This window comes from Carettochelys insculpta, chromosome 5 (assembly GCF_033958435.1).
Source record: "Carettochelys insculpta isolate YL-2023 chromosome 5, ASM3395843v1, whole genome shotgun sequence".
NCBI classification, from domain to species: Eukaryota; Metazoa; Chordata; order Testudines; family Carettochelyidae; genus Carettochelys; species Carettochelys insculpta.
This window is the reverse complement of record NC_134141.1, coordinates 45,437,747-45,450,431: the sequence shown is the minus strand read 5'-3', so window position 1 is coordinate 45,450,431 and position 12,685 is coordinate 45,437,747. Positions and strand designations below refer to the sequence as shown.

The window sequence follows — 12,685 nt, the reverse complement described above, 5'->3', positions numbered from 1 at the left end:
CTTGTGATAGTATACCAGGGGATCCAATCCCAGAAATGGTGAGGGTGGCCCAAGCCATGGTGACATTGGTTGGAGGAACGGAGAAGGAGGTTTTTTGTTTTTTTTTTTTTTTTTTCCAGATGGGCCGGTGGAGACACAGGCCTTCGGTGCGGCGTGTGAATCTCAGGGGGAGGGCTTGGTGCTAACAGCAGCGCAGCCCTGTCCAGAGATGGACTGTGGTGCTGGGTTTTTGATGTTGCCTTGCCCCTCTGCTGTGGGGCCGGCACCGCCCCCTCCTGTGCCGGGGATCTTGGCCCCGCTGTCAGCGCCGCGCTCGGCACCGTTAGCTGCGCTGCCGCATGGGTATCCCCCTCCGGTGCCTGCAGGCTCCGTGCCTGGCAGCCCTGCACCGCTGGTGCCGCGGGGGTCTGTGCCGCCAGTTCCGGCGCTTGCCTGGCTCACGCTCTAGGCGCCGCACGTGCCGGCTGTTGTATAACCGGAGGCTCAGCCTCTGCCACGTGCGCTGCCGCGCTGCCGCTTGCCTGAGTATGCGGCTGGTGGCTGTGTGCTCCGCTCGTCCTGCTCACTGCAAATGCACGGCAAGGATCGAGCCAGGGAGAGTTTCCTCCGTTTCTGCACTGAGGGGGTCAGAGAGCATTTTACGCCTCATCGCTCTGTCCTTCCTGGCCCTGGCTGTGAGCCTAGCACAGTGAGAACACATCTGGGTAAGCTGTAATTCCCCCAGGCGTCGGATGCCTTCGCTATGCCCCATGGAGGCCGGCATAGCTTCACGGCATGACTCACGCTTTTCAAAACCTGAAGAGGCCATTGCGGTGAGTCCTTTATTGTTAATAGGGTATTTAGCACTTAATCTGTGCCTTTCCACTCCAAATAGTGATCACCAGCCTGCGGGGCAGCGGGCGGCCTAAATGGCCTTCACGTCCGCTCTTCTCTTCTCCGCTCCTCATTTTTTCCTTTTTTTTTTTTTGCTGATATTCTCTTTGTCTTTGCCTTCTCTCTCTCTCTCTCTTTTTTTTTTTTTAAATAACCAAAAACAACAAATTGCACGTGGAACAAAACCACTAAGTAACCTGACTCTGGCCTTAGCCTAAGTGGATTCCGTCTGCAGCCGATGGCGGTTGAGAAGGAACTGGCGGGGACCGGATCGTGCACGCGGCCGGGGGAGTCCAGGGGGGAGGCGCGCGCCGGCGCATGCGTGATCCAGGAGAAACTGCTGGAAGATTTCTGATCTGCGGCGCCGGGCGAGCCCGACACCTATTGTGGAGCACCCACAGGGACCACTCGAAGAAGAAGGATAGACACAGGGCCAAGGAAAGCTCATTAACCTGGCTTGCATTTTATTACTAGAACTTCAAGAGCTGTGGCAGCTTGTGCCTGTGTGAGTATGAGTGAGAGTGCTGGGAAGCTGCTCTGTTGGCTTGCGTAATCAGAGCATGCTGACAGCGGGGGCCCTGCCAGCAGGCATGGGGGCCTTGCTTCCCTTGCTCTGAGGTTGTTGAAATCTATTTGAACAAAGACAGTGACAGCCTTTTTCCCATCCTGTGCTGTGTTTTGCTTATAGCGCCAGGAATCGCTTTGGATGAAGTAGGAGCCATGTGGGCACCTCCAAAGGCAACATTTGGCCCTTAGAGATCTAGATTATGCATTTTTGGGGGGGGCAAATAGTGAATTTGCTGAAACACATGGGTTCAGTTGAGCTGGGACTTTATGTGAATTTGACCCAGTTAGTTCTTCTTCAAAAAAAACTTTTTGCAGACCAGCAAAGTAAGAGTTTGTCCCATTATAACTTTTAGCCCAGTAGTTTAGTGTATTTGTACATGATCTGGGAAACCTCAGCTTAAATATCCTCTGTGGAGCAGGGTCTTGAATTTCGCACTCCCCTCTCCCAGGTGAGTGCCCTGATCATCACCAAGCTCTAGAGCTGTGGTGTCCAGCATGTTTGCCATTCGCCACATGTGGTGAACAGGACACTGCAGTGGGGCAGTTCTGGATCTGGAGCCATATGTGGCTCTTGGAGCCTTTAAATGCGGTTCCTCCTAGAGCTGCATGTGGGGAGTGCTGTCTGCTCGCTCCATGCACCCCCCCCCCCACAGGGGGCATTTATGGAGGGAGGAGGGTTGGGAGTGCCTGGTTCTGGGGAAGCCTGGCTCTGGGGGAAGGGGAGCGCATTTATTTAGAGCAGAGAGAGGATTTTAACCTGGGTCTCTCACATCTCAGACAAGTGTTTGACTTGCATGAAAGAATTACGCTGAGTTACAAGAACGCAACCCCTGCTTATCTCCAGGGTTTACCGTAGTCGTGGCCCTAAAGGTTGTAAAGCACCCACACTTTCACCATTATTTAACCAGCCTGAAACAGACTTTTCTGATCAGCCAACAAAACCCAAACATTTTCAGTACGAAACAGAAAACCTGATTTTCTTCCCTTCAACAATATTTCAAGGTGCCTCAAGAGGAAAAAATAAATGAGTGCAAGCTCTGTTATGACATCTCTCCCAGTAACGTCATGGAGAAACCTATTACCCAGCTGGCACACATTTTATATGGAAAACTCAGGTGCCAGATCCTCTGCACATTCTGGTAGACTGGTTGTTCCCAGGGGCCATCATGGGTTAGGTGATGCTGTGTTAGGGTGATCAGAGGCATGACTGGGGAGAGCCAGTGTTTTGGCAATTTGCCACTGTCATAATGCTGAGCAGTAGAATCACGTTAGAAGAGTTATCAGGGATAATCAAGCCTGCCACAGAGGCTGTGCCCATTAAATTCACAGTTGGAAGTCAGCTACTGCCCTCCATTGTACATATGCTACACTGCTGTCTTCATAAGGAAAGGCAGAATATGGCTCATATGTGGGAATGTGAGATGAAAAACTGTGGATGGAAATAGCTTAAGAGATTTGTTTATTAGTTTGCGCAACTAATGATACTGATATATCTAAGTAATATAAAAGACCCTCCTGGAAACGTTCCCTGAATCTGCTCTGTTTGTGGGTGTAACTTCTGCCATGCTGTGCTTAGGGTGGGATGACAAGAGGCCTCGGGGGGCGGGGAGAGGGGGCTGTGAACTCTTAACTTCTAGCAAGCTGGAGAGCCAAGCCTTGCAGGGTGCTCTTCACTGGAGGTGTGTATTTGTGGGAAAAAATTCCATCAGCCTGAAAGAGATCCGTTGAATGGGAAAGGTGCTAATCAGGCTCTATTTAGGACCGGCTCCTGGCTCAGTTGTGCAGATTGCTGCACCTCACCTACAGATGGAAGATGACAGAGGCTTCTGTGCCACATTCTCCAGGCACAGCTTTCCCCAGCATTCACATCGACAGATTACAACCAAGGGCCTGATCCTCAGGAATGAGGGCTACTGCCACTGCATCTGTCAACTTGAAAAACAAACACCAGACAGATGGCTTCTGTCATCAGCACCCCAATAGATCACCAGTTGGTATATATCAGCCCTGTTGTTACACTGATTTACAATAGCTGAAGATAATCTCCAGTGGCTGTAAGGAGAAAAAAATACATCCATAGCAAGAAACTGATTGAAAACCTCCAGTGGAAGGCCTGTCATGGCCTAGCTGCATTGTATAATGTGATGCATTAAAAGAAGTTTTGAAAACAGATTTTGGAAGCACAAAAAACAGTAAGAGCAACATTTCTGTTGGCAAAAAACTTGTATCAGGTTTGTTTATAGTATAAAACTAACTGCCACATGTTCAAATAGCCACATACAAGTACCAGACTTTTAAAAGCAGGTCACTTTTTATTAGACAAAATAAGCTACATTTCACAGAAATGATTGTAAAAAGCATATATAAATATCTCTTTACTTACAAGTTGTATCTTATTCTACCCCAAATATTGCCTCATGAGCACCAACCCACTTGGTAAACCAAAGAGTTAAAATTACCAGTTACTTCATCATATGAGGATCAGTGAAAACAAACAGATGAATGTAACAAGAGAGACACCTATCTCACTTCTATTCACTCCAGAAGAATGGTTTGTATCATTGTATTTTTCATTACCTTGCCAGTTCCCATTGTGTAAGGATGATGGAAGATCCCACAGAGTCTGTGACCAAAGTAGCTATGGGACTCCCAGTAACTGGAAAGGGAACTGCACAGCTAAGACCCTATGTGATCCTTTGAAAAGCTGACAGCATCACAGCATGGAAAGGCATTAAGAGCAAACTGTGTTACACAGATTAAAAATATACTGGATATTTTAAATTGTGCTTTGGTGGCACACTGTGCTGCTACCCTCATAAATAGTTTGCAGAAGCCACACACCGTAATGTGTGGGATACTGTGTAAAAATTGTGAGTGATTGCCTAGGACTTGATCTGGCCATCCGTTGGGCACTCAATTTCCATCTAAACCAACAAGCCAGGGACTCAGCTGGTATTAAGTTGGTGAAGCTGGTGAAGCTCCAGTGAAGTGAATAGAGTCATGTTGATTTACATCAGCTGAGAATCTGGCACATAAGGAGCAGAATGTACTGAATCAGCCTCAGAGGGACCGGCCATTAAGGTGCTTGCCACATGCGCCGATTTTGGGGAACTGGGAGAGAAGAGAAGTGGAGAAATGGAGTGTTTATTCATAACTACAGTGATAGGTGTCTCTCATCAAAGGAGAGCAAGCATTGCACACAGAGGTTCTGTAGCTGTGCATCCAGGACCAAATTCTGCTCTGTCACATCCATGTAAATGAAAACTATTGAGCTAAACGGAGTTACTCCAGATTTCCCCTGAAGTAATCAAAAACAGAATTTGGCTCCAAACTATAAAAATCACATTGTCTATCCTGATGTGTGACCAGCAGTGGACAGACATTGTCACAATACACAGATACATTTTATTGCACAAAAATAAACCAATCTTCACATCCTTCAGAAAGAAGCGCTTCTGCTGCAGTATAGGTACGGGGTAAGGTTAAAAGAATGGAACGTGAACTCTGGCCTGCAGAGTTCACTGCAGTGTTTGATGCTGCTTGTCATAAGCAGGGGAGTGAGGTACGAAGTAGCCCAGAACATCAATGTTTCAATCACCATCTTCAAGTAGTCTTTGTAAGTTGTTTTGTATCTTTAAAAACAAGCAAACAAAAAAACAAAACAAAACAAAACTATCAGAAGCTTCAGATAAACTTACAGCTACTCACACTGTTAAAAAGCCTTCTTTGGTGCAAGTCTGAATGCACCATTTAATTCTGGCACTACTGTTTACGCCCTTCATACATTTGGAATGACTGCTATACTGTTACTATACCAACATCCCCATGTGCATCAATCAGATATAAGCTGAGCTGGAAAGCTGGGACTGAGGCAGCAGGACTTAGGTGCGCTTTCAGTAAATTCCAGAGTCGTCCTGCTCTTCTACTAAGTTTGAGCTAGTGAGAGACCACGGCAGCTCCAGGACTGACAGCAGAGTTGGAAAAAAAAATCCCAGTAATTAACATAATCTTTTTAATTGATTTGTCAATACATTGCCATTATTCAAAATTTCATAACTGATCTTTTTTGGATAATTGAAAAGTGGTGACTATCTTCATAGAATGCCAAAATCTCAAGAAAACATGTACAGAACTTGTATCAAAAGCCTTTGGGTTTTTCAAAGTAGGGAACTGAAAGCATTTTGGCCAGCTCATAAGGGACAGGCTGATCCCCTCAGCTTACAGATAGTAGAATACAATCTACATATTGTGAGATAACACATTCCATGGTCCAGAAATTATCCTACTCCTTTAAGGAGCTGCAAGGTGGCAGCCAGCACTAGTGGGAAGACTCTGCCCCCAGATGCTTTGGGCTATTGAAGGCAGTACAGAGCAGCCAAAGTGCTGCCCAAGGCAATTGCTGAATGGTGCAAAGCTGTCATTGACAGTCTTACATCTACCTTGTCTTCTCTCCACTTCAACATAGGGCATTTTGGCATGGGATACGTGGGCTTCTGCTAGAGCCTCAGCTGCCAGAGCCACTCGCTACATATGGTGTAAAATGGAGCTGCCTTAAGGCTGCTCTAAAATGACACCATGGCCCAATCCAACCCCCAGTTGACCCAAGATCTTCAAGTCATGTTATCATGCCTTCTACTTTCCTGAGGCACACCAAAGAAACATTAAGAAAAAAGGCAGAGTTGGGTTCAACAAGGGAAAAGAAAGGAGAAAATGAAGTCAACTTCAAGGTTAATGTACACAAATTTATCAAGTGCCCTCATTTTATTCCCTTCCCAGAAGAGGTGCAGGAATAAACTGAGGTGCTGGGTCTGATGTATGTGAAGTGTACTGGTCATTTTGATTTTTCATTTCAACCATTTCCCTGATGGATACATCTGGCACATTCAGCAATCAAACTTTCTGAAACCACCAAAAATAGCCTAAATGTGAGGGAGATTGTGCTATTAACTGAATGGGAATTCAGCGGCTGCTAAGTGTGGAATTCAACGGAGCTGAGAGAACCACAAGATCACATTCAAGCGAGGTCCCTGTAATGGGCTCTAATTCTGAACAAGTTTTTTGAGAGTAGGTTGAAGGCCAGATTTCTGCAAGTCTATGAGAAAGATGTGATGAGAAGAAGAAAGCATGTATTAAGTACAGGTAGCAGGACTAATAACTTTCCTCATTTAAAAACAAAAAATCAGAGAAGAATGTCACACAAGCAATATAGTTTTCACACACAACAAATAGCTATTTCATTGTGTTAGCTTAAATACTTGTGAAGGTTAAGCAACACTTTACTGAAGAGTGCTAGTGCCAGTTTAAGAGCGGTGTGTTGGTATGCAACAACCTGTGCTCAAATGACACTAGGACCATTGTATTGTAAGTTGGCAGCAATCCAAGTATGAGAACAAGCAAAGTTAAAGTCTCTGTAGAGGTTCAATTCTTTAGACCCTAGTTGAGCAAAACATTTAACTTTAAACATAGGCTCAAGTCCCACTGAAATCAATGACACTTCAGACATGCTCATGTGCTTTGCTGAATTAAAGCATTAGTCTTTACATGAGACATCCTATTGAAATGGTTGGGCCTGTGTACTTGGGTCACGACTACAGGAGTGCTGTCTGAATATATCTTACCATCCAGTAATTCTCCCCTCACTCACTAATTTTAACTTAGTAAACACCGACACGGAAATCAACGGAATTACTCCACATTCACAGTGACGAGAGAATCAAGCCTCACTTCCTTGGTTACAAAATTGTACTGAAACCTTTGACATTTAGCTAGTAATTATATTAAAATAATCTGAGTGACATGCAACCTGAAAAGTATGCTCTGGAAAAACAAACAGTATTAAAGACATTGGCAAGCTACCAACATTTTAGAAACAAAGACTAGTGATTACAGCATGTAGGAATTCAAGTAAAGGGTTATGATGGTAGAAATTCAACTGTTGGGTCAGTGGTAAAAATAAAACAAACCACCTTAGCTTTAATAATCAGTTTACTGCAGTTGAAATGTGAGTGTAACTGAGTGAACATATACCTGCTTGCCTAATCCTGTTTTTGTTTGATTTTCCAGCAGGAAATAACAAATACATTTAGTTCTGCAAGTTGTAATGGAAAAGAGAAGTGGTTATCTGCAGGGAATAAATAGCTGGTGCGTTTGTACTACTAAGCAGTAACAGGCTACTCTTAAACACCCACTTTGTAGGGGGACACTGAAATTCCAGCAGCTTTTATTGTTTGGGCAAAACAGACAAGAAATATTTCAACTAAAAAGGGTAAAATCAAGAGTCTGTTATCTAATCAGCCAAAATACAGTTATTAACTGATAGTCAGCAGAATAAATCACTGGAGGTTTCAGAATAATTAAATTGCAATTGATCCTTCAAACTCTCATAAGGGAGCACTCACATATATCTATACATGTGCTCTGGCTGTTAGACAATGGGATAAATTAACAGTTAAGAACGGTTTCACCTCAGGAAGATAGTTCACATTCTTCCTGAGATGCTGTTGCAAGATCTATAAAAGCAAATTTGGGAAGTCTGGTGCTTTGGGGAAAGACAAATGTCAGTGGTTTGACAGGCAACTGGTGTGCTCATCATATATCCGAGCACTGGGCATTTAAGTACCTGCCAACTGTTGTTCGTACCTTTTCCAGTTTAATGAGGTTAGCTGTTAGTTCATCACAGAGAGCATCAGTATTCATTTGCAGATGGGACCCCAGACCTTTTTGCACTGGCTGTCTGTTAAACAAAAGAATGAGATATGAGGGAGGAATGAGGATATGTAACACATTTTACACAGAGAGCGATGAATGCTCAGAAAGGGAACATTGCTAGTCTGATACTTATTTAGTACAGTATTTCTGTAATGTAATTTGTGCTCTCAGACTGCATTCTTTACCAGACTAATTCTGCAGAAACGATGGTGGGCCAACAACCACAGAAGACTCAGGCAATGTGGGAGGGGGGCCTGGCTCAGTGTCCTTGGTGGGGGTGGGGCAATGGTGGAAGGTGAGAGCCCTAGGGTAGTCAGTCCCTAAAACTGCTCAAATTGTAGTACTTCCTCCTCTCCCTCCCATCTCTATGGAGCCAAGCTAGCAGCAGCGATGGCTGGAGTTCCAGGCCCCTTTGAAATGCCAGACCCTGGGGCAATTGCCCCCTTTGCTCCCCTCCCCCTGCCAGTGGGCCTGGAAGAAACCAAGATGGAAATTCTTAAGCATTTTTATTAGTAAAATCCCTCTGAAAGCATGCTTGTGGCTTATGACCTGGATCCAAACAAACTGGAAAAACAAGGGTAGGAAGTGCTGATTAGAAATTACTCTCTATGATTTAAAACTTTGGCCCACATTGGAATGACCCTCCCTCCATTTTGAAAGTAAGTCTGAAGGGGCCATAATGGTCTCACACAACTCTAAATAAGGAAAGAACTAGTGGATTAACAGCTTTCCAGACATTCCAGTGAAGGATAAGGCATCATTCCCTTCCTACCCCTTTCAATTAAGACTCACGAGCCTAATTCTGCTCTCTGATAGACATATACTGTCCCCACTGTCAATACAAGCTGAGAGCAGAATTGGATTTAAATGGTACAACAGATTTTTGAAGTGGTCTGAAGTGTTTTGTCAGGGAAACCAGATGAATCCAGCAGGAAAATGGAGTTAGAAGTTTTAACGCAACTTGGCCCAGGAGATTGGGCCCTTTCAACACTCTGCCAACAGGCCCACCCATTCTGGGTAAGGCACCACCCTGTAAAGGTTTTGCTATTTGTTGCTTTCTTTGGCTGCTTGTTTTTCAGGTGGTACTTCTCCAGCTGGCTCACTGTGTCAACATTTCCGGGTAAAGCACCTGCTGTTGCAAGTTTGCATTCTGGTTTACAATTTGATTATTAACTACTTTTGCATGCTAGACTAGGAAGGCACACAGTCACATGAAGAAGAGAACACAGTTCACTCTTTAATGTCACCATAAACAAACTGATCGGTTTCCCCAATTATCTCCACCTGTGAACCCAACTAGCAAGGGTTTTGGACCAGTGACTAGGCATTGCTGTGTCTGGGCAGGATCTTAGGTTTCTGGCGCTCAGACAATGCTGAAGCAAGTTATTCCCCAACAGAGTGGAGCACAGCTACTTTTACTCTAATTGGCTCTGTTACGTACAGCTGTCTCCCTGCTGCTGGGTCCCATTCCTTAGCCCAGGAATCATGTGCTTGCATCAGACAGCATGTAGGAGGAGTCTGGAGAAACCTCTCCTGTCATGGAGCCCCAGCCTGCTGCTGAAAACAAGGGTGGATCCTGACAACAGGGTAAAGTTGGCAAAGGAAATGTACATAGCAGGTGCTAGGAAATGGGGCCAGGCGAGGGAACCCTATTGTAACCAGGAGCAGGCCTGGTGTGTGCTTAGTTACCTCAGGAAGCTCAGTGAATTGCTTATCAATAGGCTAACAGAATTTTTGGAAGCAGGTCTTTGATCATGAAGGCTCATGCTCCTAAAATTCTGTTGGTCTATAAGGTCCCACAGCACTTCTCGGTGTTTTTGCGTATAAGACTAACATGGCTGCCCCTCTGATACAAACAGACTGTGTACCTCACAGCCTTTTCCCAAGGATGATCAGTGTTCATTCCAAGTTCTGAAGCGTTAACTAAACTGGCCACATACTGCTGGCGGGGGAGGGGCAAAGGGGCAGTGGCCCCCCGGCCCAGCATTTCAAAGGGGCCTGGAGCACCAGCCAGCACTGCTGCTGCGTTGGTGCTTGGTGCTCTTTTGAAGTGCTGCAGCAGCTCTGTGCGTGACTGTGAGGGAGTGGTGGTGGGCCAGTGCTGCTGCCTGGGTGGTGCTGAGGGCTGAATGCCCTAGGCCTCGCCACTTCTGCCCCTGGCTTCACCCTTTCCAGGGCCCTCCTCCCATGCTGATACAGAGCCAGTTGGCCCCACTGCATACTACTTACCTTCTACTGATTTTTCCATTCACTGAGGCCATTGTTGTGGTATATGGGAATTTATTTTAAGTCACCTGATTTGATTTTTTGATTTTTTGTGGGATTGGGGACTGTGCCGCTAATGGCTAAAACTACCAGACAGAGTCTGGCTGGAATAAGCTCTCCGTAAGCACACCCATTTGGAAGCAGATACACAATAAACCTGCTCTTTTGCAAGCAGCTTAAGTTAAGTGCTGAATGATCCCTGAATGACACAATTGGCTGTACTAGAAATAAGTACTTATTAGATCTTTTATATTTTTAGTGCAATATAGGCATTCATAGTACATATTGCTCCGTGAGAATAAATATTCATGAGTTAGTGGATTAAGTTACTGATATTGACCTTATCTGAATTACTAGTATTTTCCTTTCTACTCGCTCCTTGCCCCATTCATATCCTTAAGCCTTTAAGGCTAGGTCTGCTCTTATTTTTTTGCTGGGAAAGCTGTGTCAGTTAGCAATGTGAAAAAAGTTAAGGCCCCTCCTAATGTAGCTATGCTGACAAAGCCTTAGCTTACACAGTTATGACAAAAAATACAGCCTTGAGCTGGTATAGCTTATTTTATTTGGAAAATTGCTGTCAGATATATCTGCAAACAACCCTTCAATCTACATAAACTATGTCCCCGGTAGGAGGTTACCAACATAATTACACCAGAAAACCCTTTATAGTGCAGATCAGGCCTAAGTCTGTGAAGCAAGAAAACAGCCATGGGAGACAAATATTCCCCCTGACCTCAGCTCCGCAGGCTTCTGCAACACAGAGGGACTAGAACTGGGCCATAAGGGTCATGGGAAAATTCCCCTAGCGAACACACACCACATGGCAGACATCAGTGGTCTTAACGATTTTGGGGTGGGGGAAGGGAGGCAAGCCTATACTGCCCAGCACTGTGGGAGTTCCAGCCCGCTCTGAAATCTGTAGTAGCCAATAAACTGCCCTAAGGAGCCTGCCAGAAATTAAAAGACCCTCTGGCTTCTCTAAATTAAGTTGATCATTGCCACACTGGCACCCACAGCAGTCCAGATTCTTGAGGGAGTAATTTTTCCCCTTTCCTTTATGCTGCACCACAAAACAGGGTTTTTAGTTCAGTAAGATGGGTGTTCCCTGAAGTGAAGGTAACCCAAACCTTCAAGGCACCTTCTCCCCTACAACGCACACAAGCAGAGGAACCCACCTGCTGGTTCTGAAAGGGTCTAAAACTAGCCACATAGCATGTGAAGAATAAAGGTTTTCTTTGCAGAACAGCTAGTTTCAGTGCTCTGTAAGACTTGGAGAACTCTGAAATACACCTCTTTGAAGACAGAGTACAATATCACTCCATAATAGCCAGTGTAACCTTTACTCCCAATTAACTGAAATGTGCTTAAATTTGGTTTATACCTGAATTCACTTTAATTACGTTTACCCCAGTCCTTCTTGGAAAAAGAGAAAGTTGTGAGATGAGGCTAATGCAGGCTTGAGAAATACATAGCACTAAATTGCTTGTCAATTATCATGAGATTTTGAAGAAGATAGGTTTCCAGATGGACTTAATGCATAAACCAGAGGAATATTATTATTTTTTATAAATGATGCGTTCTTACCCATTAATATGGGATTCAACAAAGGAAGCCATGGAGACTAGCTGTTCCTCCAGAACATTGATTTTATATCTCATGTAGAAGGTAGAAAAGACAAGGATGCAGACACTGCAGGGGGAAAAAAAATGAAATTAATTAAATAAATAAATAAATAAATAAACCCTCAGTGGTGCTAATTGCAATGAAGCACCCTCATGTCCAAAAAGAAGCATGACAATATTTATTGTTGTAAAATCAATTAATAAAAGTTATTTGTAGACTAACATTCTTAGGGTGGCATTTTCAGAGCTGCTTTAGGACATAGCTTTTCTAATTCCTCTGGTGTCTGCATGTTGTAGGCAGCTTTGAAAATCTCATCTTTAGGCTCTACAGCCATGTAAAGTGTTATTTGGAATTGACATTCAATTAGTGTTATTAAATATAGTTGTCACAATTATCTTAGCGGGTTCTATAGGGCATAGACCATGAACTCCACCCCTGCTCTGGAGAACTTCTTTGAGCAGTTTAGAAAGATCACAATAAATGGTATTTTCCTGCTCGCATTAATGCAGAACACATTTTACTGTAAAATCCTATTGCTGGTACTGCCCTCAACCCCCCACCCCAAAAAAAGGGGTGGGGGAGGAATGAAGAAACCCTTTCTAAAATACACTTCTATTTTTACATTGGTGCAACTCCATTGAAAGCAGCA

At 44.4% G+C, this 12,685-nt stretch overlaps 1 protein-coding gene across 5 annotated transcripts in view; it reads right to left on the bottom strand.

Annotated features, from left to right (window-relative positions):
- Positions 1 to 3,738: 3,738 nt before the first annotated feature.
- GRAMD2B (GRAM domain containing 2B) overlaps positions 3,739 to 12,685 on the bottom strand; it is a 66,943-nt gene continuing 57,996 nt past the window's right edge. For all 5 annotated transcript variants that reach the window (XM_074995019.1, XM_074995021.1, XM_074995020.1 and 2 more), the window contains 3 exons: positions 11,998 to 12,102; positions 8,080 to 8,173; positions 3,739 to 5,072 (listed from right to left, as the gene is read on the bottom strand). In XM_074995019.1, the coding sequence (XP_074851120.1) occupies positions 5,031 to 5,072; positions 8,080 to 8,173; positions 11,998 to 12,102 (241 nt within the window). In that variant the 3' untranslated portion in view covers positions 3,739 to 5,030. The remainder of the gene's footprint in view (positions 5,073 to 8,079; positions 8,174 to 11,997; positions 12,103 to 12,685) is intronic.